General features: G+C 36.3%; 1 protein-coding gene across 2 annotated transcripts in view; it reads right to left on the reverse strand.

Annotated features, from left to right (window-relative positions):
• Positions 1-9,055: 9,055 nt before the first annotated feature.
• LOC145679891 (immunomodulatory peroxidase-like) overlaps positions 9,056-18,620 on the reverse strand; it is a 173,881-nt gene continuing 164,316 nt past the window's right edge. For both annotated transcript variants that reach the window (XM_081750407.1, XM_081750408.1), the window contains exons 12-14: positions 17,568-17,766; positions 13,268-13,373; positions 9,056-9,329 (exon numbers count right to left, since the gene is read on the reverse strand). In XM_081750407.1, the coding sequence (XP_081606533.1) occupies positions 9,239-9,329; positions 13,268-13,373; positions 17,568-17,766 (396 nt within the window). In that variant the 3' untranslated portion in view covers positions 9,056-9,238. The remainder of the gene's footprint in view (positions 9,330-13,267; positions 13,374-17,567; positions 17,767-18,620) is intronic.

Here is an 18,620-nt window from a genome sequence, read left to right on the forward strand (position 1 = left end):
CAGTGATGACCAGGTGAGCCTATCTGCATTCATTCCTGTCTAGGTAGTTAACTTATTGAACGCCCCTCTATTGCATCTATCATTGATTATTATTATAAAGGCGTCCATGGGGATTACATGGAAAAACAGTTATGACCAGCTGAGCCTATCTGCATTCCGTCCTGTCTAAGTTGATAACTTATTGGAGGCCCCTCTATTGCACCCATCATTGATTATTATTATAAAGGCGTCCATGGGGATTACATGGAAAAACAGTGGTGACCAGGTGAGACTACCTGCATTCATTCCTGTCTAGGTAGTTAACTTATTGGACGTCCCTCTATTGCACCCATCATTAATTATTATTATAAAGGCGTCCATGGGGATTATATGGAAAAACAGTGATGACCAGGTGAGACTACCTGCATTCATTCCTGTCTAGGTAGTTAACTTATTGAACGCCCCTCTATTGCATCTATCATTGATTATTATTATAAAGGCGTCCATGGGGATTACATGGAAAAACAGTGATGACCAGCTGAGCCTATCTGCATTCCGTCCTGTCTAAGTTGATAACTTATTGGACGCCCCTCTATTGCGCCCATCATTGATTATTATTATAAAGGCGTCCATGGGGATTACATGGAAAAACAGTGATGACCAGGTGAGACTACCGGCATTTATTCCTGTCTAGGTAGTTAACTTATTGAACGCCCCTCTATTGCACCCATCATTGATTATTATTATAAAGGCGTCCATGGGGATTACATGGAAAAACAGTTATGACCAGGTGAGACTACCTGCATTCATTCCTGTCTAGGTAGTTAACTTATTGAACGCCCCTCTATTGCATCTATCATTGATTATTATTATAAAGGCCTCTATGGGGATTACATGGAAAAACAGTTATACCAGGTGAGTCTATCTACATGCCTTCCTGTCTAGGTAGATAACTTATTGGACGTCCCTCTATTGCACCCATCATTAATTATTATTATAAAGGCGTCCATGGGGATTACGTGGTAAAACAGTGATGACCAGGTGAGACTACCTGCATTCATTCCTGTTTAGGTAGTTAACTTATTGGACGTCTCTCTATTGCACCCACCATTAATTATTATTATAAAGGCGTCCATGGGGATTACATGGAAAAACAGTGATGACCAGGTGAGACTACCTGCATTCATTCCTGTCTAGGTAGTTAACTTATTGAACGCCCCTCTATTGCATCTATCATTGATTATTATTATAAATGCCTCCATGGGGATTACGTGGAAAAACAGGGATGAACATGTGAGCCTATCTCGATTTCTTCCTGTCTAGGTAGATAACTTATTAGACGCCCCTCGTATGTCATACCCTTTATAGACCTCGCATAATGTGGAAGATTCTAGGTAAACTTTTAAATGAATTTGTACAAAAATTTTCAAAATGAGACGAGACGAGGAAAGCTTTTCGACAACCGAGAGGAGGCTAGAAATAATTGTTAGAGAAACAACAAAAACTTACGAGACGAGGCGACAAATGTTTTCTCGTCTCGTCCCTTTTCGTGTGTAAGTCTACATTGCAAGGAAATTTTTCACCGCAGATTTGGCAATGACGCGTTACTATCTCATCTATCAGAATCAAACGCCAATTCGACTGCCACGTAGTTTATTGACGTTGTAATGCGCATGAGCGCCAGGGTTTGAAAAACAATGGGGTGCTCTAATTCACAGTGCATATAACGGGGGTTCTGGGGATATTCCTAGTGTTAGCCAAGGGGCATCATACCATAAAGCTTTGAAACTGACTCTTCTGGAAATGAAATTTCAGGTAATTTTGAATTTAAATTGATTTTTTCCAGGTGAAAATACTCCTGAATGAGAGTATGACGACGTAACCAAATATACCTTGAAATATTTTCCATAGACAGTAGTTTTCCAGCTCATTTCAACTGGTTGCGCGTAGTTTGCAACGGTGTTGTTTGCCATATCTCAATTTTGGTGTTGTTCGTCACGGTATTTTCATTGCAGCTACCTCGGTACTTTGCAGCTACCTCTTTTCTCAAAAACAGAATACAACTTTACAGAAGAACAAAAAGTTTGAAAAAGTTGAAGTTTAGTTGAAAGTCTGGGACTTTTCTGATGGAGAAGTTAATTAGAATAACAAATTGACTTTTCCATCAGAAAAGTTGCTGATTTTAAAATATCTGCAACTTTTTCAAACTGTTTTCTTCTCCTGTAGTTTTTTTTTTTTTTTTTTTTTTTTTTTTTTTGGATAGGAGATAGCTGCTAAGTACCGTCGATAACGCAAAGCAGAGCTGCCAATCCCAGAGTTCAAAGTTATCGATTTTCGTCTTTAAAATTATCGTATTTTACAAAAAAATCCTATATTTGCTATGCAAGTGGTAACTGTAGAAACAACTATAATTCTGCTAATGATAATAATAACACATAATAAACTTATCTAGTAGTCTTCAGTTGCGAACTCCAAATCGGCGTTACTGTCCTTCCATTTTCTTTCTTTTTTTGTTTTAAATCCGTACCAACACTACTATGAACAACAATATTCCCACCTCCTCGTAAACGTAATTGAATTTAAAAGAGTGGACACTGTGCTGCCATTGGCCAATTCTCAAATCGTTATTGATTTATTTTAAAGGTAATGAGTTCTAAAAAGGTTTAGTGTGTGTTTTATAATTATTTAATTAAAAGAAAATCACAATTTGTTTGGACATTCAAAAACTGCCCCAAAAAAGTGTACGTTCTAAAATTATCGAATATTCACCTATTATCGCAAGGCATTATCGTATATAGCAGTGGCCCTCAACCTAATTTCTGTCACGACCCTCATTTTATTACATCCTCTTTCCAGCTACCCCTTATAATTTCTGGTTAGTAACAAGCTTGTATGAGATATCTAATATACCGGTACCTATTGCGGAAATTTCACGATATCCATCTATTTCTATAATAGTAGAATCCGTTTCTTGTATATAGTGGATACAGTAACTTCCCTAAAAGCGAATGGATTAAAACCAAATTTGGTCAGTTCATTCATATTATAAATATCGAATCCGATTCACCTTACTGTTTCAAAATGGAGGTCGTTTGAAGAATTTAAAACTTCACAACTCCCTTAGTTTTGGGTCATATGACAAAAAACAAAGTGATTTCTAATTTTGGTTTTAAAAATTGGACATTTTTTAAGAAGTTATTGAATATTTTAATTTTCGAGAGGCCGCCACTTTGAGTTAGGGGAGAGTTCCCGATATCGCACAGGGTTCTAAATCGCACCACCCTTAATTTAAAAAGAACCGTAGTACTAGCGTGTCATCTGGTACTTAAATTAAATACTTCAGCATACTTCCGTAATTCCACAATAAAGTGACGACGTCCAGTAAGTTATATGTGCGTGTAGTTGCAGCACAATAAAATTGGAGTATTCCTTACTAATTTTCGGGGTATTTCACAGTAGAATAGGGATTAAGGCAAGAGAAAAACGAAATAAAATCTTTAGTTTTATGTCCCACGGTTATGCTGGTTACGCTAAAGGAGACGGTGATGATGAGAAATGAATGAAATGGTGGAATGAAGAAAGTGGGAGGAAACGGAAAACCCCGAGAAAACCCACGAGCACGGTGTTTGTCCACCACAAAGTCCTTGACTGGTTTGTCCACCACAAAGTTTTTTTCTGGTTTCTATCTCGTTACAGTTCGGCGCGAGCTGGGATCGAACAAGGGACCGAAGGTGAACACTCTACCACTGAGCCACCGCGCCCCCTTAAGGTAAGAGAATTAGTTTATGTTTCAGTAAGTAATAACAAACAAAATAACAATATAATGACAAACTCAAGTTATTCTTTTTTTATGCAAAATTTGTGAGGTATGTAAGGAATCATTTTTTAAAATGACAGTTCACACAAGGTGGGTACACGATAATATGGAAAATGGTCTCCGGAGTCTATGAATCGTGCTTTAAAAGAGTACATAGAAAATAAAGTGACGCTGCGCAGTCCAATCAGTAGCGTAATTTCAAATTTTGCTTGGGGGGGGGGCAAAACCCTTGCTATAATAAAATTTCGCGTTTTTCACTGATTTACTATTATTTTATTGATAAAGTCTACATAAATCTCAAACTTAGGGGGGCAATTGCCCCTTCCTGCCCCCCGTAAATGACGCCCCTGAGTCCAATAGCAGGAGAAAGTAGGACTACCAACAGGCAACCACAAAGAACAGAAGTTCTTTCAAAAAGCAACTTGAAGAGCAACGCCAAAGGCGATCAAGAGTATCCAAATGTGTGGAGAGACTTACTCTTTCTTAACCGTCAGCTAAGTCTGCATGTGTTTCAGGAAATCTTAACACCAAAAAGTGTATTAGAAAAGTAGATACCTTCAAATGACGATGCTCCGAGCTATATATACGCAGTACTTCAAATGCGGCTTTTGAAATCAATGAACAAACAAAATTTAATAGATTTGGTACAGTGGGTTTTATGTCAAGTCTGGATACATGAGTCTTGTGGGAGTGTTTTAGGAGATGAACGTGCATTGCAATGTGATTTTTGTTCACATAAAATGTAGCTGTGCGTGTCTTCCATACGTTTATTATAGGATTATGAACAACATTGCTAATGAATTTTTGCTCATTGAATCAACAATATGGTTATTTTCTCTTTAATGATATATTCTCCCACGTATTAATAACACACATACGCGGTGGCTCAGTGGTAGAGCGTTCACCTCCGGTGCTTGGGGTCCCTGGTTCGATCCCAGCTCGCGCTGTGTGGACTTTGTGGTGGACAAACACCGTACTCGTGGGTTTTCTCGGTGTTCTCCCGTTTCCTCCCACTTTCTTCATTCCACCGTTTCACTCATCTCTCATCATCATCGTCTCCTTTAGCCTAATCGGCATAACCTGGGACGTAAAACTTAAAGATTTCATTTTTTTTTTTACGGTAGAATTCAATTTTGATTGTAATTCGATAGGCAGGTTTTGTTGCATTTGTATATTTCTGGCATTTTAATATACAGTTCTCATTAGTTTCGTATCGTACCTCTTTCATTTTAAACAATTCTGCACCTGCTGAAAATATTTAGTAGACTTTTTTTGTTGTTGTTCTTGACAGTATCTATAAAAATATGCCTACCAGAACAAAATTCAAAATAATATTTAAAAATATTTTCCCGTATTAGATTCTAATTATATTTACCTCTTCCGCTTATCTTCGCGATCCCCAGGTTGAGAAAATCTGGTATATAGCATTTGGGCTTAAATTATCGATATCAATATAAATTATTGTATGACTGGCAAGCCCGCGACCAAGGATTGCCAGGAACCTCTATTTTTGGTTCCCTGTTAAAAATTGATGTGTTCTCGTGTTCGGCACAACAGAGGTCTCATATAGTCTCGATGCTAAAAAAGAACATTAAGCTTTCAAGAAACGAACACAAATCATTTCTAATCTCCCAATAGCTTCATAAATTGACGTAATTCTAATTTCTCTTTTATTGTAATTATTAGTATTCATTCCTGTTATATATCTTCTATTTTGTCATTATGCTATGCGAGTAAAGAATCAGGTTTCACATACTTAATGCAGGCTGTCGCAGGAGTAGGAAGTTATAAAATACAAATCAGCAGCAATTGCTCAAATATTTCTAATTTTTTCGCACCGGGAATCCATTGGAGAAACGATTTGTTTTTACGCTTATGTCAAAAAATATTTTTCCCCCTTCCATTTGTTCTGGAAAGTGTTTCGTTGGTATCATAATCAAGTTAGTTGAAAGCAACCTTCCTTTTGGTTTCCATCTTGATTTCTTTAACTGCCTCAATCTCAATGTTAGAATTTATTTTAAACTTTCCTGTTTTCAAGCTTTCCTTTCTTTAATCTTAAATACTTAGATAATATACCTCTTAGAATCTTATCTATGGTAACCGTAAGAGCTTTAAAGTTATTCATTTCAGTATCGAAGGAGTTAATAATTCACTGCAGAGTTGAACTCCTTACATTTATATAGTCTCTCCGAACATTCAAGAAAACTACTGATTCAACTTGGAAAAGTAATTAATCACCCTGTTTATTTCCACTATCCAATCACAGGACAAACCGCATTAACTTTCTATAGTTTGTAAAGCTTTCATTTTTTTCTGTTTATTTTTTTCGTTATAGTAGGTAGGGTTGCCATATTTCAAAAATGAAAATCTGGCACGCAACTAAATTACTAGAATCTTTGAAATGCTTAAAATGAAAAGAAGTTTTATTATATAGGGTGGCCCAAAAGTAGGCATAAAATACCGTACTGATCAGCTCATTGTATTCAATACCATTTCTTATTGTTATCCATGTTTCTTTATTATTTATTCTTAATGTTATTTTTAACTGCATCATAAGCTCGGAAGAGCCGAAACAAATAAACCCATAAACTAGAATGTTATACTTGATCAATACAGAGGTGTATACCTACTGTACTAATTTACTTCCTTCCATTACATACAGTTATTCAAGTATTACGTAATGACATTTTTAGTCATTTTGGTGTACCTTCTTCTCTTTGGTTAAGCAAACGTAACCCCCTCTGGTAAGTCAAAAAAAAAAAAAAAAAAATCCTCAAGATCTGTTATGTTTCGGGGCTTTCAGAGTCTGCTTTAGCTCATTCAAAGTATGATGTTTCGTTTCACACATTTTGTCTGTTCGTGTACTATCCCTCCACCTTTTTTTAGAATGGTTCATTCATTGGCAATATGTTCGCGCGGCGTTTTCAAAGAACTTTTTCCGCTGAATTTTTACTTTATTTATGCTATTTTTAACAAATTAACAACTCAATGACATGCATTTATGCTTACGTCATCATAACCTTTCCTCCACTGCCAGCAAAAATAAGAAAAAGCTTGAATCCAATTCCCTCTTAGGCTGGTTACGTAATACTTGAACTACCCCTGAATGTATTACACATAAAACAACATAAATTTTTAAAAAATCAAAATAAGGTACTTATTCTATACTGTTCTTCTTCGCTGAAATCCGGGACATTTAAGCGTCCGGAGAAATATTTTCGGGACGCCGGGACATAGATCACGATTCCGTGACGGTCCCTGATTTTCCGGGACGAATGGCAACGCTATGTTATACCTAGGTAGGCTTCAGTGCTTCTGTTTGTGCATACTCATTTTTGTTTCAGAAACGCCATTAAGAGATTCGCCCAACCCTGCATTTTAATTTCTGCTGTGGGCTTGAAAATAGCCAAGTAACAATACAAGCGTACCAAAGGTTTTGTACACAGAGAAAAAATCCGTTTTCCGGACAGCGGTATATTGTACAAATATACGGCATCCTCTTGCTTACTGTAGAAATCAGTACGGAGCATACGTTATCCGTATGCTACATAGGCACTGCCCTTAGATGTTACATCATGCCGTTGCAGGATATCTGACATCTAACAGTTTTCTGTATATCACATGCACATACTTATGCTACCTTCGTCAGCTATATGTTATATACGTCCATTTGTATGTGAGATCCTGACCGCCTACATTGTTTCATAGGGAAAGTACGTATAGATGGAACACTTATACAGAAAGTATTATAAAACATGCGTTTTCAGTTATACGTCTGCTGTACGTTAATTCCAAATCTACAGGAATTACGCATGTAACCTATGTTTTTAAGTACGCCACCTACATCTTTTTCTCAGTGTATTATCAATGGACTAAACTTTATTCATGTTAGCAAAAGTTTGTTCGAAATATCGTTAAAGCCTTATAGTCCCATTGAAATCAAATTTTATTTAATTTTATCTCTACGAAAGTTCTGAAAAATTAAAAGAAAAGATCATATTTATCACAAATTTTCCGATGGTTTTGGCCACCGACAGTTGCCCTACTTCCCTTTGTGATATGCCTAGATTCAACGTTCGCTACAAACACACCGATAGGACAGTAATCTGATAACGTGTTTGGTGCCTCTGTATGTATTCCGTTCATAAATATAATGGATTTGATTGTTATAATCATCTGGCAACCCTTAGCTTATGAGTCGACTCGGTGTCAATCTTCACGATTACGAAATAAGATAAATCAGCAATAACAACCGTAGCTAACAACACCAAATTCGAGTTGTGGCAAACAACACCGTGGTAAATATTTCAGCTAGTTACCTATAATAGGAATCGCGTTCTGAAAGTAAACTCCGATAGGTCAATGTGCGTGAAGTAGTGGGAGCAGCGGTACCATCTTTTCATAGACGTGCGCGGTAGATCAGTTTGCATTTAGCCGTGGTAGAGTGAAGGTTGCCTGATCACTAGTTCCACTTTTGTAGCGTATCAAAATGTGTGCTGCAATTGAAAACCCCGCCAAGTGCAAGGTGCGAACTGTTGTACATTTTCTTACGGCAAGACAGTATTCGGCAGCAGCTATTCATCGGGAACTTTGTGCCGCGTATGGACTAAGTGTAATAAGTGAAGGAGTTGTTCGTGAATGGGTTCGTTCATTTAAAAATGGAAGAACAAACATTTGTGACAAAGAGAAGAGTGACAGGCCATCAGTGGTCACTGGTGAACTCGTTCAGAAAATTGATGGAAGAGTTAATGAAAATCGATGTTTCACAATCTCTTCATGCATATGAAGAAGTGGGTTGGATCTCAGCGCTTTGATGATGATGAGGAGCTGAAAGATGCAGTCACAGGCTGGCTCAAGGCACAGGCGGGATATTTTTATGTTGATGAGATTTCTAAGCTAGTAAAGAGATATGATAAATGCATGAATGTTTATGAAAATTGTGTTGAAAAATAGAGCAAAGAAATAGTTTTCAGATGTATATAATAAATTCTTCTTGTTTATTTTGATGTTTCCTTTTTAACCAATCGGAGGTTACTTTTCGAACGGCCCTCGTAATTTCATATTAGTTTTTGCTTTATGAATGTTCAGTGTACGAATTTCCAACAATTTTTTTTTTTTTTTTTTTTTTTTTTTTTTTTTTAGTATTTATGGACATTAACACTTGAAGCTTGGTTAAAATTTACGATTGGAATGATCACGTAAAGGATCTCAGGAAACAAAACATACTGAGAAAAATTCTTAGAAAAAATGTTACTTTATTTTATTATTAACGTAATAATGCCAAGATACAAAAAAGGAACAATTTTATGGAATTCGTTTTTATGAAATGTGATGCTGTTATGATACACAAACATGAAAATTAAAGAGAAAACGAAATGAAAATATAAATATCTTCATGCTTTTTGTTTCTTTTCTTTTCTTCTTTTTCGCTAGTTGACGAAACTATTTGTTCGTGTAATATGATGACCACGTATGCTCTTTCCATAAACTTAGATCCACAGCTGGTAAATTTTCACAGGGTACAAGGCGATTTCTGAAATAGAAAATACAGCTTTAAAAAAATTGGAACTCTTTAGATAAAAATTCTACGTTCAATTATTTACACTACAAACACTATTAAGATTAATTTACACATGGTGTGCCGTGCCCATGCTATGCTCCGTTGTGCCATGGCCGCAACTTTCACATATACCATGTCGCGCCGTTTCTACACCTTTCTCTTGGTTCTGGTCAACTTCGTGTCATTTCGTGTGCTCCGAAGAAAGCCGAAGGATCACGGCCGACAGCTGGTTTCTCTTCAATAGGGCCTGTCGGGGCACGGCATGGGAACGGTACACTATGTGTTAATTAACCTTTAAGAACACAAATTTTTTATTAACTCGATATTATTAACCTTTAACAGGCACGTACTTGCAAATTTATTTCGGAGGGGTCCAGTGTTTTTGGGGAAGATCCAAATTCACTATAAGGATAAATTATATTAAAAATTGTAGAAATCACCCCTAAAGTTAGATTAAATTTACAAAAAAGCCGGAATTTCTGGGAGTGGTCGGGACCCCCCAGGACCCATCCGTTGCGTACGTCTCTGGGGTTTGGCAGACAAAGGTCCAAAGACGAGAGGTATTAATCGATGGATTGGCCTATCATTGAGCTGCATACAGTGCTATAAGTCAGCATTAAAAAAAATCATGCGTAGTTTTCGACAAAACTCAGAACATTTTTCTCTGCTGTACAAGAACCACGGCACCTATCAAGGTGAAACTGACACTTTTAGATGAAATGATGTGAATGTTTCCAGTTTAACAACTCACGATTATGACCTTTTAAGCTAATGAAGACGGATGATTAAAGCAAGAGAATAATGGAAGAATTGATGCTATAAGAATGTGGGAGGAAACGAGAATAACCAGAGCAAACCCACAGACACGATGTTGTCCACCACAAACTTAATTGACCGGGAATCGAACCAGAAACCCCACACACCAGAGGCAATCGTTCTACCGCTGAGCCACCGTGTCACCTAAAAGTGATACTGAAGTTATTTGAGTTATTTCCAATATCTGAACACGAATCTTTTAAGAACTGAAAGGAGCTTCAGACACAAAAATTGAATCTTCAGACACAAAGACGAATTATGTCCAAATTGACCAAACGTGAACTTGATTCCCTTATGCATTGACAGCGAAAATCTATAACTTCAACTTAAGTCATTTCCAACAAGCTACGCTGATGTAGGAGTACGCTTTTACGATCGGAGATAGCAGGTGGAGTAAAAGTGGGGAAGATATGAGATACGGGAGTGGAATATACGTATACTTTTACGATCGGAGATAAAAGGTAGAGCAAAAGAGAAAAGGACATTAGATATTTGAATGGAATATACTTTTACGATTGGAGATAACACCTGGAGTGAAAGAGGAGAAGATATGAGATAGGGGAATATGATATTCTTTTATGTAGGAGATAACAACTACAGGAAAAGAGAAGAGAACGTGAGCTACGAGATTAGAATATACTTTTAGGATCGGAGATAATAACTGGAGCAAAAGAGAAGAGGACATGAGATAGGGGAAGAATATAGTTACTTTTACGATCGGGGGGAGGATATGAGAAAGGAAAATGGAAGGTAGTTTTATGATCGAAGATAAGGAAAAAAGAGGAAATGATATGAGAAACGAAAACGGAATGTACCTCTATGACCAGAGATAAGAAGGGAAAAAGAGGAAATGATATGAGAAACGAAAACAGAATGTACCTCTATGACCAGAGATAAGAAGGGAAAAAGAGGAAATAATGTGAGATAAGAAATAGAATATAACAAGTGTTGGCAATGTAGCAGTAGACATGAGTCCATGAATAGCATATGTGTAAACCTACCGACTACTTCATCGATATTGTAAAATCAAATGTAGACAGGATGAAACCCTACAATTAATAACGAATAAGTAATGTCGGGCATCTGTAGTGTTTTTTTGAAGTTCTAGAACTATAATAAAATACAAAAAGAAAAACCCATACTCTGCCTTTATTTTTCATATTCCGCATATGCGGAGAATACGGTCAAAATATGTTATCCCAACAATCGTTCGTAGGAAATTCCAACCCTTGGACCTGAAATAACGGTTTTCAACCGGCCACTTTGGCACGGATAAGACAGTAGACTTATATTTTATTTTATTTTATCAAACATGTAAATTATAAATATTCGGAAAACGGAATCTGTTAAACTGAGTCCAGCTTTTAGTTTGTAGCTTATTCAATATTTATAAAATTTGAAATTGTTGGTATTGAAGATGCCAAATTTTGATATTAGCTTTGATATTCACGATATGTTTTCAAATTATGGAGGACCGACATTTAAATCCAAGATATATTTGGCTTTAATGTTGTATCCCCCATAGTTCGGAACGCTATTGTAGTTTCACAACGTCAAACAGAACTAACTTGTTTAGTTCTGGAAAGTTGCATATTGCTACAAGGGTTCTTCCGAAACTTTCCGCTCTGATATTGATATATCGGGCCACTGGTAATAAGTCGTTCATAGCATACAGTGCCATCTATGGAAGAAATAATGTATCAGTTTCAATTGTGTAGCTGCGTCAATTCGTTGGAGAAAATAATTTCGAACAGTTGATTTGGGTTGAGCTCGGAATTTGCATGACAGTTTAAACAACTCTTGCTGTCAAGGTTAAATCTGAGCTGTATAGTGGATACTAAAACTCCTTGAAACCACAGAGCTTTACTCCAACCTTGGCAACAACGGCTGTGTGGACTGGAGCATTGTCATGTAGTATGCGAGTTCAATGAACAACGATTAATTCAGATGACTGTCTCCAACGTACTGACGCAACTCAACAGCTTAAACTGATGCTTTATTTCTTCCATAGATGGCACTATAAGTCATATGTGGCTCCTTACTGGTAAGATATTTCAGCGCTCGGCAGGAACGTATCCAAGGGGGGTCTAGGGAGCCGGGCCCTCCCTAAATTTTTCCTGATCCCCCTACAATTTTCACGGTAGGCTTGCAAATGAACTATAATATGATGATGAACTATAATATGGTTGGATCGGAACCCCCTAACTTCCACCCCCCCCCTACATTTTTGGGCTGGCTACGGCCTGGTGCTCGGCCGGAAACTTCTAAAAATACTAAAATAATTCAGGAAGCAAAGTTATTGCTCAAGGTTTGGAATTATTTTCTGAGACAAGAACACGCAAATACTGAGAACACTTCTTAAGATATTTGATATTCATAGAACGCAAACAGCACTCGACACAATATTATTTCTGTTGCTACTACGTGAAGACTGATTTAACTAGTCTGAGCTCAATGAGAACTAGCATATGATCGAACAGTCGATGGCTTTATACCTCATTGCACGACAATGCGAGCATCTCTCAAATTGAGATGTCACCCTCGTACATTGTACGAACGAATTTCAATACCTCCCTAACATGAAGAACTTAAAAGCGTTTTTAAATTAAATTGAAGTAAATGAAGAGTATATGATATTGTAAATTCTATTCATGGTATGAAATCGTGGGTTTTCGTTGTGGACGTGATTTCCTGTAAACGCAAATATGCTACTCACTTTTCTGTTATCTCTCTGTACTTTTTTCTCTCTCTCGTTTTCCCAGCTATGCCACAACGAAAGCCGATTCAACCATACCTATATTCTATCACAACCGAAGCTAGGAGATGGCGGATATAAATATAAGTACCGTAAAATATTCAAATAAATAGATAGATTAACTGGACGCAAATGGCAAGCTAAAAAAAATGGCCTTGCAAGTAAATAAAATCCTATTTTATAATGTATAACACACATAATAATAATTACTGCAAATTAAACTACATGCAAAATGACATCAATCTTACAAATGCGCAAAAAGGATGGATGTTTACACAAAAAAATAACTACAATAATATACAACTATAATAATATATAGCTTAGGGTCTATCACACTTACAATTCCGTGATTTTAAGAAAACTCTTGGGTTGAATTACTTTGACGTTATCTCCGTTGTCACAGAATAGCCGTGATAAACTTGTTTTACGGATTTCATCTAATTGTTCTGTAAAATAAAATAAAATAAAATAAATAAAACACATGCCATGCATCTACAATATATACATCAAATATTATGTTTTAAATCTTTTACAGCAGGGCACAAAATTTCCGGTCGCCAGGTCGCCATTGACGACTTAAAATTTAGAGCTGGCGACCCGTGTTCAGTAGAAATGGTTTCTGCCTAAACTCACACGGCTGCACAGTTTCTGGTTTGCACGAAAATAATTGTCACTGAGTGAGAGAAAACACGCAATGTGAAGTCTTCACAATGGACATGGAAGGTGAAGTTTTCGCAACGTTGTAATTCGCATAACTCAACATGTATATGAATTGTCCAATTCAAAATTGATTATCGAGAATCTAATTGTCTGGTCTTGAAATTTCATGCCCTGATATAGTCTTTCTTTGTCAAATCAAAGACTATGGAGGAAGGGGGACTCTCATAATTTGTACGTGAGAGGTACCTGGCGACCAATATTTTTAGATTGGCGAGTGCGTCTGACTTTGAAATTTTGCATCCTGTTTTACAAGATGTATTAATTCTAGGGATGTGCACGAGTCAAGATTTGTGGCTGTCTCGTCTCGAACACGTGATGTAAAAGTGATGTCTCGGCCCGAAAAATGTATATCTTTCTATTGGAAGAGCCTTGTCTCGACTCGAATTTTGTCAGGAAAATCCTGTCTCGACTCGTCTCCTGCGCATCCCTAATTAATTCTGATTTTTTAAAGTTTAATCTGCTTTATGAATATAAAGATATTAATGAGCCAGACAAATATATGGATTTTTTTAAAGTATGATAGTCAGGAACTTGCAAACCATTGAAGTAATTCGACTGCAACGGAATGCATCGTTCCCAAAGTCCTCTGAAAATCGTGTTATTCTTTGTTCATAGAAGTTTCTGTGGTTTTGCCCAGCTCAGGACCTCTTCAAAATATGCCAATAGCAAACTGTACTTCTCTATTTAAAAGAATATATTATTAGATCTCATTTGTGGAACTTTTATATGGTATTATATCTAAATAAGGAGAAAGGGAACTTATCAAGTTTATTAATCGATTAGAAGTTATATAGTAACTTTCTTTTCAGAATATGGAATTACTACGAAGTTGCAAATTATGTTATAAGGTAAGGGAAAAACTTAGTTATAGTCAATATTTACTTAGGAAATAGATTCAAAAACTTTTGGCTTTTAATCAGGCTTTTACAATTATAACTGATTTTATAGGTCCGATGCGAATACATGTTATTAAGGTGGATCACCAAGTGTTCTCGGTGCTATGCCAAATGCTGTTTGTATAATGTGGCGTTGCCAGATAGTGTCCAGTGTTTACTTATGCCAAATAATAAAGGAAGTTATCATGGAATTCTGCTTAGATACTTACTGGATAAATTAATTTTAGACCCTTACCATAATTCACTGCTAAGTTTCGCTTCTCAAATTGCAACGCTACAATCCAGGAATTAAACGTACAAATTTGGCAACAACGCATTATGGCGTTCTGCTCAATTTTCTACTCAAAATGTATTTCCTTAAATGTAAATTAATATTTAAATAAAATGTGAAATATAACACTAGAAACGGTCAAACAATATATCTATTTCATAATAAGATTTTACTTTAACACACTTTACATATACAAATAAACATTTCATAAAAATGAGCACTTTTTGTAAGATCTAACAGCAAGTGCCATCTTGTGTGCTTATTGTAAAACGAATCTAATATTTTCTTTTATTTGTTACATTTTTCGATATCGGAAGACACAACCAAATAAATCAGTGTCCTGTGTTGTAGCTGAAACATAACATATTGTATAATATACAATATTTATAATATATAACGTTTCATTGCGCAGTAGTTAAGGAAATAAGCTAAAATATGTTCTGACTTCCGGCTGGTGATCCGCCTTAAATTAAAGATATGTTCCACAATTACCTTTATTTCTGAAACCAACAACATAAACTGAAATTATTTGTATCTAGATAATATTGATGTTGAGCATTGTTCAACGTTAATATGCAGGTTATTGTGTTGTTGTGGTATCACTATCGAAAACTTGAGTTTTGAATTTTATGATATCTTAATTATCACCATCAACAAGGCAAAATAAATCTTCTTTGAGTAAATGCATACTGCTAAAAATGCTTTCTTAAAATCTGAGAAACTAGAAGTGTCGCGTTTCTTATCTGTGCATCGAGAACATTTCTTTTCTTAGGAACGACAATTTGAAATTCTTATTCATGCGAAATGAAGGAAAGTGGAAGAAGTTGCATAAAGCTGAAAGAGAAAACATATTATTTTAGCTATGAATGGAAATCTCGTTTCTAGAAAATATTATCTCTGTGCCCGAGTCGTGTCGGTGCTGTGCCGTGGAAAATCAGCGCCCGGGGCGAGAGTATACGACGGCATCTCCGTACATATGAGGGAGATCAACAGACAAGCCGCGAAGCGTCACCATGGTTGGCACGAAGCGCAAGGGCGCCGATTTCTCTGTAAATTTGGGGGGGCCTATTCAGATGCAGAAGGCATATATGAGGATTTAAAGACAAATTGCATTCAAATTATGCCTAGTATTGTATATTCTTAAATAAAATAAGGGAGGCCCACATGAGCTTTGGGGGGTCTGGGCCCCCTCGGTCCCCCAGGATCGGCGCCCTTGACGAAAAGTTTCCAAAATAAACCCTACTTTTCCTTTATTTGAGCGCTTTTTATTACTTTTCCCTCCATTTTGTATATGTGCACATGCATTTTCCAAACTTGAGTAACATTATAGGGACGCATAAAGTATAAATCTGATCCTGGTCAAATTAAATATTAGATTGAAAAATACCGGTACTGCTGTTGATATAAAATATTCTAAGTAATTTTTCCTCACTCTTTTTCTTTCATTCTTTTCTTTTCTGATTCTTCCCGAATTTTGCGGCTCCTTACTTCGGCGCCCGGGGGCTGTCACTCCACTCACCCCCCACAAGGAACGGCACTGCTCTGTGCACAAATATAAAGCGGTTTCTCAGATTTAAGAACTATATTTAACACTGTAGATATTTAATAATAAAAGTGACAAAGTGATTCAACAAATAGAGTTGAGTTGAGTTGATTTTGAATTTAACATCCCGTTCAGCAGCGAGGCTATATGAGACAGGACCTACTGATCCGAACCACATGAGCTTCTGCGGGGAATCGAACCTGGGTCTTCCACGCCAAAGGCGCGTACGCTAACCGCTTAGCTCATTCAGCAAATAGAGTCATCATATATGTCGTGAAAAAGCTGCCAGAGTTGTTTGGTTTATCGGATACAATATTGTATCCGACGTTACCTTGAGTTCTTCCAATTTGCCACGATCCTGTAATTCTTTCAGAATCAATTATATAAAATCAGTATCCGTTTTGTTTAGACTTCGTGAGGAGGTAAACTAAAGTGATATATCATTTCATGTTACTTCATGATATATAAAATATTGATCGTGCTCTTATGTGAAATGGTATTGCAAATGCCTACGGTAAGTGTGGTCTCAGTTAGATTCTTCGCAGGAGCACAAAATTATTGGGTTCGATAAGGCCGTATGAAGTACTTAGGAGGTAATTAAATTATAAGCCATCAAACTCTGATGTAAAAATCCGAAATAATTTTCTGTCGATGATTGTTGATTTGCTCACATGTGCTGACCACATATGACAGAAGTACAAGCGCCCTGTTGGTTTACTGTGACGTTAGGAAGTTGAGTTAGTTTTTAGCTTTGAGAGTTGTAACCTAAATAAGTATGATATTTAGCAAGACAACAATGTAATATGAATTGGATGTCAGAAAAGATATATATGAAACCATTAAAAACAGCTATATTAAATTTGGTTTTGCTACTTTCACATATCGATATATTTTCTCGATGCCTAAGTCCAGGCATTTCCAAGTGTTACTTGTTCGATAAATCGAAATATTTCACATCTCTACCGTAGGAGACTGCTTACTCTATTGTATCTTAATACTATAATATTTATTAGTTTATAGATTTGGTGACTCTACCAGGATTATGTTTTTCATTTACCATTCTTACTTATCTCTTCCTCCCTACAATAACAAAACTTTCTCAATATACACATAATAGAAGACAAATAAACGAAGTTTTAAAAAGAATTCATCTATTCCAGAGAATACTGGACTTATCAGTTAAGAGTGATAGTCATATTGTATCACTTACCATGTGTAAATGAATGCGGTTGTCCACCATGCTCGTAAAAGTATCTGTCTCCCCTCCTCAGTCTGACAAACTGCTCGCCAATAATACAAAGAAAAGTAGGTCCCAACAGTGAGTCATGAACGTGGTATTCTAGAATTCCACCAACCAAAAAATCAACATCATCTGGATGATGGTAGAGTTTTTCCAACAAGCGAACTAACTGAAGAAAAAAATAAATATATTTGTTATCTATTTGCTACCTTTGTTCCGTCTTATTTTGATGTCGAGAATATATTTCCAAATTTTGTTAAGAATAAGAATACGCAATTCTGTAATACAAATTGTAAATCTTTAACATAGGAAATACTATTCAGGACTAGTATTGCCAGATCTGAAAATTAAAAAAAAGTACTGTAGTAGCGAGGCTATGCTCCAAAAGTAGTGGATTTGAACTATTTGTAGCCCAGACATAAAAATGTCAGTGTCAGATGTCTGGGCTGGCAATGATTATGCGGCGACCGCAGTTTCGGACTGTTGGCGGTGGTTAGAGCAAACTTCAAACTACGTCAGGTGCAGAAGAACTGCAGTGCGCAATGAACTGGTCAGACAGTGATAGTATAAAATGGGCGACTTTTTTGATTTTCAATGAGTCATGTTTGCTTAAGTCAGTTTTCTGAACTCTGAAATACACTTTACAACATTTACAGTAGGTTTATTTACTGTAATTCCTCACTTCTTTAAGTCGTTTGCTATTTCTTTTTATCTGGAAGGCATGATTTTTCAAAGATTTGTTATAACTCCACTTACGCGCTATGTTAATATGGACAACACGGTAAGACAATTAAATTAAATGTTTACACTGCTCCGCATAACTATTAGGAACAGGCATTAACTGAGATAGCAACAGGGTTAGTGATACTGCAAAAGCACAAATTAACAAAAGTCTAATGTTTCAGATCTGAAGATTAAAGAATACTAAAATAAGAATTGAACTAGTATCAAACATGTTAGTTTTAGTGAAACTATTATTCATTATGAATAGGATACTCAACAAACAAAACTTTTATTGTATTA

This window comes from Thermobia domestica, chromosome 2 (assembly GCF_964235325.1).
Source record: "Thermobia domestica chromosome 2, izTheDome1.hap1.1, whole genome shotgun sequence".
Taxonomy (NCBI): Eukaryota; Metazoa; Arthropoda; class Insecta; order Zygentoma; family Lepismatidae; genus Thermobia; species Thermobia domestica.